The 15,654-nt window shown below is 43.7% G+C and overlaps 1 protein-coding gene across 1 annotated transcript in view; it reads left to right on the forward strand.

Moving 5' to 3' along the window:
• The window catches only part of pappa2 (pappalysin 2), a 66,480-nt gene that overhangs the window by 20,002 nt on the left and 30,824 nt on the right, over positions 1 to 15,654 (forward strand). Inside the window, exons 7-9 of the mRNA XM_038963260.1 lie at positions 6,217 to 6,399; positions 6,651 to 6,948; positions 10,470 to 10,606. Coding sequence (XP_038819188.1) covers positions 6,217 to 6,399; positions 6,651 to 6,948; positions 10,470 to 10,606 — 618 coding nt within the window. The remainder of the gene's footprint in view (positions 1 to 6,216; positions 6,400 to 6,650; positions 6,949 to 10,469; positions 10,607 to 15,654) is intronic.

Below are 15,654 nucleotides of genomic sequence, written 5' to 3' on the forward strand. Positions count from 1 at the left end.
CACGTCCTGGTAATCAGTCTTGCCCCGCAGCCTTGTGAATGTTAACCTGCTTAATGAAAGGTCCTATTCGCATCGGCTACCGAGCGAGCGAGATCACACAGTCATCTGGATCTGCTGGTTCTCTCATGCATGGTTCAGTGTTTCATGCTTCAAAGTCAGCATAGAAGGCATTTAGGTTGTCTGGTAAGCTTGCTTCACTGGGCAGCTCGCAGCTGGGTTTTTCTTTCTAATGTTTGATAGTTTGCTAGCCCTGCCACATCCGATGAGCATTAGAGCCGGCGTAGTGGGATTCTGTCTTAGTCCTGTTTTGATGCTTTCCCTGTTTGATGGCTCATCGGAGGTTGTCATAGGATTTCTTATAAGCGTCCGGATTAGTGAGAACTCTCCATGCATTACTTTTAATAACGATAAATACAATTACAGCATTAGCCAGGAGAAAAGAGTGGAATCTATAATTCTGGGGGAGACACACAGTCTGTTGGCTTTTGTTGTGTACTGTAGTGTAATTTATGGGAGAGAGTTATATTACCTGCTTGTCCATGTTTAAGCCATGGAGTTCATTCATGGGCCTTGAGAACTTCTGTTGGAACAGGAAAACAAAAGTTTTACAAATTAAAAAATTAAAGAGGCTTTTTGTACACTGAGTGTACAAAACATCATAATATTGAGTTGAACCCCCTTTGCCCTCAGAACACCCTCAATTTGACAGAGCATGGCCTCTACAAGGCGTTGAAAGTGTTCCACAGGGATGCTGGCCCATGTTGACTCCAATGCTTCTCACAGTTGTGTCAAGTTGGCTGGATGTCTTTTGAGTGGTGGTCCATTCTTAATACACACAGGACACTTTTGAGCATGAAAACCCCAGCAGGGTTGAAGTTCTTGACACACTCAAACCAGTGTGCCTGGCACCTACTACCATATCCCGTTCAAAGGCACATAAAACTTTTGTCTTGCCCATTCACCCTCGAAATGGCACATATACACAATCCATGTCTGAATTGTCTAAAGGCTGAAAAATCATTTAACCTGTCTCCTCCCCTTCATCTACACTGATTGAAGTTGATTTAACAGGTGATCAATAAAGGATCATAGCTTTCACCTGTATAACTCTTTTGAATGCCGAAAAACATTGGTTTTACATTTAACAATAAACTTGAACTTTTCTCCAAGAGTTGCTGAATTTCTTCTTCACTTCAGTTTGCTCCTAAATTCATACACATTGGTTGAAGAGCGTGGTCACTGTGTTTCCTTCCCTTAACTAGGCAAATTCTTATTTACAATGACGGCCTACTCCGGCCAAACCTGGGCGATGCTGGACCAATTGTCAAGCATTGTCAGTTTCGCGCGAACCACTGCTTTTAACCAGGGCAAGGTGAAATATGACCGAATACAAACAGTGTAGCTATTCCCTCCGCAAGGCAATCAAACAAGCTAAGCGTCAGTATAGAGACGAAGTAGAGTCGCAATTCAACCGCAGACACAAGAGGTATGTGGCAGGGTCTACAGTCAATCACAGATTACAAAAAGAAAACCAGCCCAGTCGCGGACCAGGATGTCTTGCTCCCAGACATACTAAACAACTTCTTTGCTCGCTTTGAGGACAATACAGTGCCACTGACACGGCCCGCTACAAAAACCTGTGGACTCTCCTTCACTGCAGCCGACGTGAGTAAAACATTTAACCGTGTTAACCCTCGCAAGGCTGCAGGCCCAGACGGCATCCCCAGCCGCGTCCTCAGAGCATGCACAGACCAGCTGACTGGTGTGTTTACGGACATATTCAATCAATCCTTATCCCAGGCTGCTGTCCCCACATGCTTCAAGAGGGCCACCATTGTTCCTGTTCCCAAGAAAGCTAAGGTAACTGAGCTAAACGACTACCGCCCTGTAGCACTCACTTCCGTCATCATGAAGTGCTTTGAGAGACTAGTCAAGGACCATATCACCTCCACCCTACCTGACACCCTAGACCCACTCCAATTTGCTTACCGCCCCAATAGGTCCACAGACGACGCAATCGCAACCACACTGCCCTAACCCATCTGGACAAGAGGAATACCTATGTGAGAATGCTGTTCTGGGTCTGGGTCTGTCGCCCTGTGCAACTGGGTACTGGACCTCCTGACGGGCCGCCCCCAGGTGGTGAGGGTAGGTAACAACATCTCCACCCCGCTGATCCTCAACACTGGGGCCCCACAAGGGTGCGTTCTGAGCCCTCTCCTGTACTCCCTGTTCACCCACGACTGCGTGGCCATGCACGCCTCCAACTCAATCATCAAGTTTGCAGACGACACTACAGTGGTAGGCTTGATTACCAACAACGACGAGACAGCCTACAGGGAGGAGGTGAGGGCCCTCGGAGTGTGGTGTCAGGAAAATAACCTCACACTCAACGTCAACAAAACAAAGGAGATGATCGTGGACTTCAGGAAACAGCAGAAGGAGCACCCCCCTATCCACATCGACGGGACAGTAGTGGAGAGGGTAGTAAGTTTTAAGTTCCTCGTCGTACACATCACGGACAAACTGAATTGGTCCACCCACACAGACAGCGTGGTGAAGAAGGCGCAGCGGCGCCCTCTAGCTTTGGGATGTTGACCCCTGTCACAGTGCTGTCCTTCACGACATCAGCAATCTCAGACAAAGTGTTCACTCTGGTCTTTCTGAAGCACTGCTTGATGAGGCCAAAGCACCAGCCGTGGGCAAACTTGGTGTGGCCTGTGATCAGGAAGTGAAGGTCCAGACTGTGGTGGAGCTTGTGCGTGGTCCGCCAGGCACAATACCAGAGCACAAACTTGTTCTTGTTTTGGCCACTGCAGTTATCACAATTCAGGGCCACAAGTGCTTCCCTAACTCCGTAGTTGGTGAAGAAATGGTGCATGTAGTTGATGACTGCGCTGCTGCCTTTGCTGGATGACGTGCCTTCATCAATCAAGTAGTTGACTTGTTATGGTATTCCTTCACAGCAGACACCAAACAAGCCACACTTGCGAGGAGTTAAAAAGTAGATGGGACCTGGCTGCATAGGGTCAGAAGGATAGTGCACCTGCAAACAACAAAATAACATTAAGATATAACATTAAGATATATCATATATCATATAATTTATCAGGTAACTTTCATTTACCTACAAATGTGCAGAGCAGCAGCACTGCATACAGAAACATCATCTTGGAAATTGGAAGTTAAAATGATAACATACAGCCTGACTACACGTACCTCTGGAAAATACATAAATAATGTAAGATCAATAAAAGTAGTGCCAATCATGTTGTAGGTCAATTAAATAATCAAAACGTGTTGTTTATGCTTTACATACCAAGTGTTGTCATCGATTCTTTGTAGAGATGCCACACTGCTGCTTTTGTCACATGGGATGGCAGCAGCTTTCCACCAAAGTGTTTGTGTCCTGGGTGGTGTCCTGGTAATAATATTGCATTATCCTCTGCATAGTTGTTGATGAAGTTCACCACTCGCTGCAAGTCCTCATGCTTCAGGTGTAACCTGTGCTTGCTTGGGCCATATCTCTTTTTGATGGGAGGCATTAGACCATTCTCCTTATATGACTGGTGGAGGACAGTCAGGCGTGTTCTACTGATGCTGAAAGACAAATTCCAGATACAAATATTTTGGCATTATTATACAATAGATAGCCGTAATCGCCGTCAGACAAACCTGGCTAACTTGATGGGTCATGTGATCATCTGGCGAAGTGGAGTCTTTTGTTAAGACATGCTAGCTAAACAATGAACCATAATCCTAATCCATAGAGCACTAGCAATACAAACCGATTGTCAAAGCTAGCTAAAGTTAACCAAATAGGTTCAATATTAGCTAGTTAGCTAGCTAACATTAGTCTATAACTAGCCATGCGAAATGGCATTCTGTGATAACATTACTACACACAGATCATAAACGTAATGTTAGCCAGCGAGCCAGCCATCTAACGTCAGCTAGCTAGCTAGCTAACAGTAAGCTTTAACTTGCAATGAAAAACACTTTCTGACTAAATTTGAAAAATTCTAAAAGTATTTGGTTTTAAATATACTTAAGTATCAAAAGTAAAAGTATAAATCATTTGACATTCCTTATATTAAGCAAACCGGATAGCTCAATGTTCTTGTTTTTTTAATTTACAGATAGCCAGGGGCACACTCCAACACTCAGACATTTACAGATAGCCAGGGGCACACTCCAACACTCAGACATTTACAGATAGCCAGGGGCACACTCCAACACTCAGACATTTACAGATAGCCAGGGGCACACTCCAACACTCAGACATTTACAGATAGCCAGGGGCACACTCCAACACTCAGACATTTACAGATAGCCAGGGGCACACTCCAACACTCAGACATTTACAGATAGCCAGGGGCACACTCCAACACTCAGACATTTACAGATAGCCAGGGGCACACTCCAACACTCAGACATTTACAGATAGCCGGGGGCACACTCCAACACTCAGACATCATTTATGAACGAAGCATGTGTTTAGTGAATCCACCAGATCAGATGCAGTAGGGATGACAAGAGATGTTCTCATGATAAGTGTGTGAATTGGACAATTTTTCTGTCCTGCTAAGCATTCAAAATGTTACAAGTACTTTTGGGTGTCAGGAAAATGTATGGAGTAATAATTTTCTTTAGGAATGTAGTGAAGTAAAAGTAAAAGTTGTCAAAAATATGAATAGTAAAATAAAGTTCACACTGACCGTGTGCAATGCCATAAGAATCATCTTAAGCTTTACCCTCATCCAAACTCTGACCATTTTACTCGTCCTAGCAGAGCTGGTTAAGCTGTTTTCATGTTATCCAGAGTGTTGGTGGTTGTAACTGTGCTCCTGGCAACAATTTAATTGCTCTTTTTTGCTGACGTTTACTGACACCAGCCATATTCAACCGGTGTTGAGCATTCGTAAATTCATCAGTTATTCTGCGCTCTGGCACACTCAGACGAGAGGAACATTTATTTCAGGTAAAATACTGTATTTTGGCTACATCATTCTTTTCACAGAAACATATCCTCCCTTTGATGTGTTCCTCCACTGAAACCCAAGCATTCATTTTCAGACCTGGGGAGTCTATTTCATCTTGAGAAAGGGGAAAAGTAGTGACATGGTTAAGTTGCTGAAAGTAGGAAGGATGATACACTAAGATCTTGAAGCACTAGGCTTTCCTACTAGGCTTTCCTGTGGGAGCCGTTTGCCACATCTGATACAGTGATTAATCTGGGCCTGTGTTGAGGCCTTTCTCTGTTTATCTGACCAACCGATGTTTACCCTGTACAAATCCACACATGTGAAGGAGCCACATTGGGTGCAGATAGCAGAAGCTGGAGAAGCTGAGGACGCTCAGGCATTGGCTGGCTGGGGCTACTGCTGCAGGCTCTCTCCCTCTATCCCTCTCCATTCGGCAGTTTATTTCAGTGCTCTGCTGAGACACACGACCTGCTCCTGTTCCTCTTTTACCACCAGGAAATTAACATGCTTTATAAATTGTTTTGTGAGCCTGTATGTCCCAATTAAGAAATTGATTCCTTTCCTGTGTAAAGTTGCACCTGGGTATGTTGTGTTCTAGAGGGTGGTTAGGAAAATACCAGTCCAGTCCAAAACCAGGTCATGTGATTTTCCCAGTCTCTCTCTCCTGTATGATTCTCCCTCAGAACATAGCTTGTACTCTCTACTAGCCCTCTTTAATAATAGTACAGTAATGGTTTTTCAGTGATTCAAATCATTTCACAACTTCAGTAAAGATACTGCACTAATTAAAGACAACAGAGTGCCTACCTTTGAAACCAATGAATTCTAGCTCTCTGCATTTTATCAGTGTGGTTGGGAAGGTACTGTGCATGTCATGAGTTGAGAAGGCTTAGATGTAGAAAAAAGTTGTAGGCCTATCTGCTATATCTGTTGTCACTTTTACCTTTCTTTGGTTGCATTCCAAAGGGCACCATATTCACCAGACCCCTATGGACCCTTGTCAAAAGTAGTGCAATATAAAGGTTATAGGGGGCCATTTGGGACGCATATACAGTAGGTGTATATATTGTAAGACCAGTGTGTGTGTGTGTGTGTGTGTGTGTGTGTGTGTGTGTGTGTGTGTGTGTGTGTGTGTGTGTGTGTGTGTGTGTGTGTGTGTGTGTGTGTGTGTGTGTGTGTGTGTGTGTGTGTGTGTGTGTGCGTGGGTGCGTGCGTGCGTGTGCGTTTACAGGCCCTCCAGATGTATACCAGACCTGCGAGCCCAGCCTACAGGCCTGGAGTCCAGAGCTCAGCCTGTATGATGCCAACGTGACGTCTCCCTGCCCTGAAACCGAGGGCTGCGTCCTGATGCTGCGCTTCCTCCACCTTGTGGTCCCTGACAGCCTCACTGTGTGGGTCACCTACATCTCAGCCGGTGGGTCCCGGATTCATTCTAGTGGTCTCCAACAGTGTACATTTAGCATTACTGAAACTCTCCACAATACAAGCCACATGTTGTGTCTACCTGAATGATAATGCTTTGGCTATTCATCTGAGCAGGTAATGTGAAGTTACACCAGTTATTTGTCCTCGGTATTTATGAATAAATAAATGGCCAAGCATGTGCACTACTCTGGAACTGCTTGATTATACAGCTTATAATTATCCACCATGTTGTCTCTACAGATAACCAGGTGATTACCAACATCGAGCTAATAACAGACACAGACGAGTCTCTAGACATGGGTCCACAGCACGTCTTCTGTGATGTGCCCCTCACCCTACATGTGCACACCGAAAAAAGGGTGGCAGCTGTCAAACTGAGCACCTTTGATGAGAAGATGGAGATTGACGCTATTCTGCTTACTTCTGGCCCCCATAATCCTCTCTGCTCCAGTTGCCAGCCTCTGATCTACCGAGTTGTCCGGCAACCGCCGTTTTCAGGCGATCTGGTCCAGCAAACTCTGCTTACATTTACAGACAGGTACAGTAATATTGACACTGACAGATATAGAGTACCAGTCAAAAGTTTGGACACACCTACTCATTCAAGGGTTTTTCTTTATTTTTTACTATTTTCTACATTGTAGAATAATAGTGAAAACATCAAAACAATGAAATAACACATATGGAATCATGTAGTAACCAAAAAAGTGTTAAACAATTTAAAATATATTTTATATTTGAGATTCTTCAAAGTAGCACCCCTTTGCCTTGAACACAACTTTGCACACTCTTGGTATTCTCTCAACCAGCTTCATGAGGTAGTCACTGGGAATGCATTTCAATTAACAGGTGTGCCTTGTTAAAAGTTAATTTGTGGAATTTCTTTCCTTAATGCATTTGAGCCAATCAATTGTGTTGTGACAAGGTATGGGTGGTATACAGAAGATAGCCCTATTTGGTAAAAGACCAAGTCCAAATTATGGCAAGAACAGCTCAAATAACCAAATAGAAATGACAGTCCATCATTACTTTAAGACATAAAGGTCAGTCAAGCTGGAAAATTTCAAGAACTTTGAGAGTTTCTTCAAGTGCAGTCGCAAAAACCATCAAGGGCTATGATAAAACTGTCTCTCATGAGGACCGCCACAGGAATGGAAGACCCAGAGTTACCTTTGCTGCAGAGGATAAGTTCTTTAGAGTTAACTGCATCTCAGATTGCAGTCCAAATAAATGCTTCACAGAGTTCAAGTAACAGACACATTGCAGCATCAACTGTTCAGAGGAGACTGCGTGAATCAGGCCTTCATGGTCGAATTCTTGCAAAGAAACCACCACTAAAGAACACCAAGAAGAAGAAGAGACTTGCTTGGACCAAGAAACACGAGCAATGGACATTAGACCGGTGGAAATCTGTCCTTTGGTCTGATGAGTACAAATTTGAGATTTGTGGTTCCAACCGCTGTGTCTTTGTGAGACGCAGAGTAAGTGAACGGATGATCTCTGCATGTGTGGTTCCCATGGAGGAGGTGGTGCGATGGTGCTTTGCTGGTGACACTGTCAGTGATTTATTTAGAATTCAAGGCACACTTAACCAGCATGGATACCACAGCATTCTGCAGCAATACACCATCCCATCTGGTTTGCTCTTGGTGGGACTATAATTTGTTTTTCAACAAGACAATGACCCAACACACCTCCAGGCTGTGTAAGGGCTATTTGACCAAGAAGGAGAGTGATGGAGTGCTGCATCAGATGACCTGGCCTCCACAATCACCCAATTGAGATGGTTTGAGATGAGTTTGACAGCAGAGTAAAGGAAAAGCAGCCAACAAGTGCTCAGCATATGTGGGAACTCCTTCGAGACTGTTGGAAAAGCATTCCAGGTTAAGCTGGTTGAGAGAATTACCAAGAGTGTGCAAAGCTTTCATCGAGGCAAATGGTGGCTACTTTGAAGAAACTCAAATATTAAATATATTTTGATTTGTTTAACACTTTTTTGGTTACTACACAATTCAATATGTGTTATTTCATAGTTTTGATGTCGTCACTATTATTCTACGATGTATAAAATAGTAAAAATAACAACAACAAAAAACTTGGATGAGTAGGTGTGTTCAAACTACTGTACTGTATGTAGCCGCACACTCTGGAATTCGGCAAATACTTTGACCTTAGTCTGGAAATTTCTCCTGTGTGGACACAGATGTATTGTTTTGAGGTCATGTACCACTGCTCCAAGAAGTGGACCTAAGAATACACACACACACAAAAAAAATCACGATCAATGTATAATTTATGTCACTTACAAAGACCATACATAATCGTCTGTAGCCCCAGAAACTGAGATTTGTGTCATTATCAAGTATTTCGGTGTGGCACAGTTTTCGCAACACAGAACCAAATGTATTCAACATTCCCTTTAGCACTAGCTACTGATACAAATCAACATCAAGGGCATTATTTAATTAAAAGTTTTCAGAGGATTCCGGCGTACGTCAAACCATTTTAATCTCATGCAGTGACAAAAGGTGTTAAATTGATTATCTGCATCCAATTTTGCATTACACATAACATAAGTCAGTCCCCTAAACGTTAAGATATTTCCCATCTCATATACATTTTTTAAATTCTGTTACAGCTTACTTTTATTCATTAGAGTCAGCTTGTATTTGGTATTAGTGTCATACACATTTTTTTGTGAATGATTTTGTAATTTTCCACTAACACTTTCTGGGATATTGTTGCTTTTCAAGCACTTGCAGGAGTAGGTGGATGTGCTTAAGAGGTCACATTGAGGGATACATTTGGTTTCATCTCTAAAAGTTCCACAAGTGGCTGTAAGTGCAAAAAGATGTAAAAACCAAGGGGAATTCAGTTATGTGGAGGGAAGAGGAGGGCAGAGAGGTTGTGTTAGGGGAAAGGCAGTCTCTGGAATATAAACCAAATTTGACCAGCAAAAACAGTAAACACCTGTGGCTCTTTGGAGCTGTTGCTCAGCCATTTCCTCTCGCTGAAGGCTCTGTACTGTATGCTCATCATGGTTAGTATATGATAAGTGAGAGGCCTGTCATTTGGAGGAGGGGGTAAAGAGAGAGAAGTGGAGTGCATTGCAGGAGAGAAATGAAAGAAAGGCTTAGAATTGTGACTGTGAGTCTACACTGCCACCAAGAGGTATAGCTGGCAAAACAAGATGGTTTTGCACTTGATATCCTAATCCTTAAATATTTGACTCTCGTTTTTGGTCTATTAGGAGTAAAAAAAACACCTTTGGGGTATGTGTGAAATAGGTGTAGGATAAAATTATGTTGTTAGTCCATGGACAAGGATGTATTATTTTCCTCTGACCCTCATAGCCTAGTTTCTGCTAATTAGTGGCTCATAAACATTTGACTTGTACATTAATAACTGATTGTATCATTCCCAAAACTACCCTAAGTCTAAGCCCTCAAAAAAACACACAGGCTCCTCCGGTGGTATGCTGGATAGAGCGGGCTCTTAGAGTTGATCCATAATTGATAAGGGTAATTTGTAGCGGGAGGAAATCAGACACGTCTGAGAGAGTAGAGGATGTGCATTTTTGTAGGCATTCTTTACAGCTGGCCGGAGACAATGGTAATCTAGGAGGGCTGCCGGGAAATCAAAGGTAGGCTCTTTTTATAGTTTGGAGCTGACTCAAACAGATCAATAGCTCTGGGACAGGAGGTATGATATCACTGTACCCACCGTACCTCCTGTTTAGGTTTAAGGTCACGGCTTCCTACAGCAAGCTTAGATGACTAGGTGACTCTGGACACAGATACACAAGAACAATCTGTTTCTTATTGTGTATCTATGTGCACTGTCGTTTCCATATAACCTTGCTGTTCAAAATGGTTATTTGACAATAATAGCTATCGGTTTAGTTTAGTCATTTGTATCTCTATGCAACAATTCCACCTGGAAATAATCTGAAATGTCAATTATGTCTTTAAAACTAAAGGAATACAATTCCATGACACAAAAATGCAGTTAGAAAGCTGTTTATACTTGAATGTTACATGTTTTGATGTGTTCATACAGTGATATTGAAAAGGACATGGAGTACCAGTACAGAGTTCAGGTGGAAGCAGACGGTCTTCTCAGTGAGCTCTCCCCACCTCTCCTCTACACCCATGGAGCTGCCTACTGCGGTGACGGACTTCTCCAGGGGTCAGTCAGTTTACACAGTATTCACATCCCAGATGAAGTGCCTGGAGAAAGTATTCATACTCTTTGACTTATTCCACATTTTGTTGTGTTACAGCCTGAATTTAAAATGGATTAAATTGTTGTTTTTTCTCACCCATCGACACACAATACCCCATAATGACAAAGTGAAAACATTTATTTAGACAGTTTTCCAAATGTATTGAAAATTAGGTTTACGTCAAAACTGTATCTCGGCCACTCAGGAATATTCACTGTCTTCTTGTGAAGGAACTCCAGTGTAGATTTGGCGTTGTGTTTTAGGTTATTGTCCTGCTGAAAGGTTAATTCATCTCCCAGTGTCTGGTGGAAAGCAGACTAAATCAGGTTTTCCTCTAGGATGTTGCCTGTGCTTAGCTCCATTCAGTTTCTGTTTTATCCTTAAAAACTCCACAGTCCTTAACGATTACAAGCATACACATAACATGATGGAACCACCACTATGCTTGAAAATATGGAGAGTGGTGTTCAGTAATGTGTTGTATTGGATTTTCCCAAACATAACACTTTGTATTCAGGACAAAAGTGAATTGCTTTCCCATATTTTTTGCAGTATTACTTTAGTGCCTTTTTGCAAATGTAACGGCTTTCTTCCTGGGATGAAGGAGAGGACCAAAATGCAGCGCAGTTAGTGTTCAACATGTTTAATTTAACGAACTGTGAACACTTACAACAATACAAAACAACAAACGTGAAAACCGAGACAGTCCTATCTGGTGCAGAACACAAACACAAAGACAGGAAACAACCACCCACAATCCCCAACACAAAACAAGCCACCTATATATGATTCTCAATCAGGGACAACGATTGACAGCTGCCTCTGATTGAGAACCATATTAGGCTGAACACAGAAACAGACAAACTAGACACACAACATAGAATGCCCACCCCAACTCACGCCCTGACCATACTAAACAAATACAAAAACAAGGGAAAACAGGTCAGGAACGTGATAGCAAACAAGATGCATGTTTTGAAATATTTGTATTCTGTGCAGGCTTCCTTTCATTCACTCTGTCAATTAAGTTAGTATTGTGGAGTAAATACAATGTTTTTATCCATCCTCAGTTTTCTCCTATCACAGCCATTTAACTCTGGAACTGTTTTAAAGTCCCCATTGGCCTCATGGTGAAATCCCTGAGTGGTTTCCTTCCTCTCCTGCAACTGAATTAGCCTGTATTTTTGTAGTGACTGGGTGTATTGATACACCATCCAAAGTGTAATTAATAACTTCCCGATGCGCAAAGAGATATTCAATGTCTGCTTTTATTTTTATTTTTACCCATCTCCCAATAGGTGCCCTTCTTTGTGAGACATTGGAAAACCTGCCTGGTCTTTGTGGTTACATCTGTGTTTGAAATGCACTGCTTGACTGAGAAACCTTACAGATAATTGTATGTTTCAGCTGCCCACGTTTTGTGGTCATCACCTATTCCTTTAGCTCGATAATCTACCGGCACTTTTGTGCAACGCGACTCGGACCGGAGCATACCGGGCCTTTTTTTTCTCAGTGTCCCCGGATTTCAGCCGCAGGCTCTGGACATTTGCACGGAGCCCCACCGGGCCTTCACGACTGACTGCCGACGTTATCTGCCCGAGGGAGTTATCCAACTGGCACCTCCGTCGCGACCTGAACGCTCATCTGGGGCCCGCTAATCGTTAGCTGTCTTATCGGCTGCTATCTGAATAAGTATATCGGACAATTTTTTCTTGGGTCACTATATCTATTTTGCCAATTGGATTGATCCCCTCTACCACACGGAACCCCACTAATCTACAGACGGAAACGCACGAGGTGTCTAAAAATAGACCTCCATCCTATGCTATCTTGCTACCGATAGCCATCTACCCGGCCAGCTGTCTGGATCGCCGTGACCCCAACCAACCTCTACTCACTGGACCCTTATTGATCACTCGATTAAGCATGCCTCTCCTTAATGTAAATATGCCTTGTCCATTGCTGTTCTGGTTAGTGTTTATTGGCTTATTTCACTGTAGAGCCTCTAGCCCTGCTCACTATACCATATCCAACCTCTCAGTTCCACCACCCACATATGCGATGACATCACCTGGTTTCAATGATGTTTCTAGAGACAATATCTCTCTCATCATCACTCAATACCTAGGTTTACCTCCACTGTATTCACATCCTACCATACCTTTGTCTGTACATTATTCCTTGAAGCTATTTTATCGCCCCCAGAAACGTCCTTTTATTCTCTGTTCTAGACGTTCTAGACGACCAATTCTCATAGCTTTTAGCCGTACCCTTATCCTACTCCTCCTCTGTTCCTCTGGTGATGTAGAGGTGAATCCAGGCCCTGCAGTACCTAGCTCCACTCCTATTCCCCAGGCGCTCTCTTTTGATGACTTCTGTAACCGTAATAGCCTTGGTTTCATGCATGTTAACATTAGAAGCCTCCTCCCTAAGTTTGTTTTGTTCACTGCTTTAGCACACTCTGCCAACCCAGATGTTTTAGCCGTGTCTGAATCCTGGCTTAGGAAGACCACCAAAAATTCTGACATTTTCATCCCCATCTACAAGATTTTCAGACAAGATAGAACGGCCAAAGGGGGCGGTGTTGCAATCTACTGCAAAGATTGCCTGCAGAGTTCTGTTTTACTATCCAGGTCTGTTCCCAAACAATTTGAACTTCTACTTTTAAAAATCCACCTCTCTAAAAACAAGTCTCTCACCGTTGCCGCCTGCTATAGACCACCCTCTGCCCCCAGCTGTGCTCTGGACACCATATGTGAACTGATTGCCCCCCATCTATCTTCAGAGCTCGTGCTGCTAGGCGACCTAAATTGGAACATGCTTAACACCCCAGCCATCCTACAATCTAAGCTTGATGCCCTCAATCTCACACAAATTATCAATGAACCTACCAGGTACCACCCCAATTCCGTAAACACGGGTACCCTCATAGATATCATCCTAACCAACTTGCCCTCCAAATACACCTCTGCTGTTTTCAACCAAGATCTCAGCGATCACTGCCTCATTGCCTGCATCCGTAATGGGTCAGCGGTCAAACAACCTCCACTCATCACTGTCAAACACTCCCTGAAACACTTCAGCGAGCAGGCCTTTCTAATCGACCTGGCCGAGGTATCCTGGAAGGATATTGATCTCATCCCGTCAGTAGAGGATGCCTGGATATTTTTTTTAAATGCCTTCCTCACCATCTTGAATAAGCATGCCCCATTCAAGAAATTTAGAACCAGGAACAGATATAGCCCTTGGTTCTCTCCTGACCTGACTGCCCTTAACCAACAGAAAAACATCCTATGGCGTTCTGCATTAGCATCGAACAGCCCCCGTGATATGCAACTTTTCAGGGAAGCTAGAAACCAATATACACAGGCAGTTAGAAAAGCCAAGGCTAGCTTTTTCAAGCAGAAATTTGCTTCCTGCAACACAAATTCAAAAAAGTTCTGGGACACTGTAAAGTCCATGGAGAATAAGAACACCTCCTCCCAGCTTCCAACTGCACTGAAGATAGGAAACACTGTCACCACCGACAAATCCACTATAATTGAGAATTTCAATAAGCATTTTTCTACGGCTGGCCATGCTTTCCACCTGGCTACCCCTACCCCGGTCAACAGCACTGCCCTCCCCTCTGCTACTCGCCCAAGCCTTCCCCATTTCTCTTTCTCCCAAATACAGTCAGCTGATGTTCTGAAAGAGCTGCAAAATCTGGACCCTTACAAATCAGCCGGGATAGATAATCTGGACCCTTTCTTTCTAAAACTATCTGCTGAAATTGTTGCCACCCCTATTACTAGCCTTTTCAACCTCTCTTTCGTGTCGTCTGAGATTCCCAAAGATTGGAAAGCAGCTGCGGTTATCCCCCTCTTCAAAGGGGGGGACACTCTTGACCCTAACAGCTACAGACCTATATCTATCCTACCCTGCCTTTCTAAGGTCTTCGAAAGCCAAGTCAACAAACAGATTACCGACCATTTCGAATCCCACCATACCTTCTCCGCTATGCAATCTGGTTTCAGAGCTGGTCATGGGTGCACCTCAGCCACGCTCAAGGTCATAAACGATATCTTAACCGCCATCGATAGGAAACAATACTGTGCAGCCGTATTCATTGACCTGGCCAAGGCTTTTGACTCTGTCAATCACCACATCCTCATCGGCAGACTCGACAGCCTTGGTTTCTCTAATGATTGCCTCGCCTGGTTCACCAACTACTTCTCTGATCGAGTTCAGTGTGTCAAATCGGAGGGTCTGTTGTCCGGGCCTCTGGCAGTCTCTATGGGGGTGCCACAGGGTTCAATTCTTGGACCGACTCTCTTCTCTGTATACATCAATGATGTCGCTCTTGCTGCTGGTGATTCTCTGATCCACCTCTACGCAGACGACACTATTCTGTATACTTCTGGCCCTTCTTTTGACACTGTGTTAACAACCCTCCAGGCAAGCTTCAATGCCATACAACTCTCCTTCCGTGGCCTCTAATTGCTCTTAAATACAAGTAAAACTAAATGCATGCTCTTCAACCGATCGCTGCCTGCACCTGCCCGCCTGTCCAACATCACTACTCTGGACGGCTCTGACTTAGAATATGTGGACAACTACAAATACCTAGGTGTCTGGTTAGACTGTAAACTCTCCTTCCAGACTCACATCAAACATCTCCAATCCAAAGTTAAATCTAGAATTGGCTTCCTATTCCGCAACAAAGCATCCTTCACTCATGCTGCCAAACATACCCTTGTAAAACTGACCATCCTACCAATCCTCGACTTCGGTGATGTCATTTACAAAATAGCCTCCAAAACCCTACTCAATAAATTGGATGCAGTCTATCACAGTGCCATCCGTTTTGTCACCAAAGCCCCATATAGTACCCACCACTGCGACCTGTACACTCTCGTTGGCTGGCCCTCGCTTCATACTCGTCGCCAAACCCACTGGCTCCAGGTCATCTACAAGACCCTGCTAGGTAAAGTCCCCCCTTATCTCAGCTCGCTGGTCACCATAGCAGCACCTACCTGT

The sequence above is a fragment of the Salvelinus namaycush genome, chromosome 25 (assembly GCF_016432855.1).
Source record: "Salvelinus namaycush isolate Seneca chromosome 25, SaNama_1.0, whole genome shotgun sequence".
In the NCBI taxonomy this organism is placed as follows: Eukaryota; Metazoa; Chordata; class Actinopteri; order Salmoniformes; family Salmonidae; genus Salvelinus; species Salvelinus namaycush.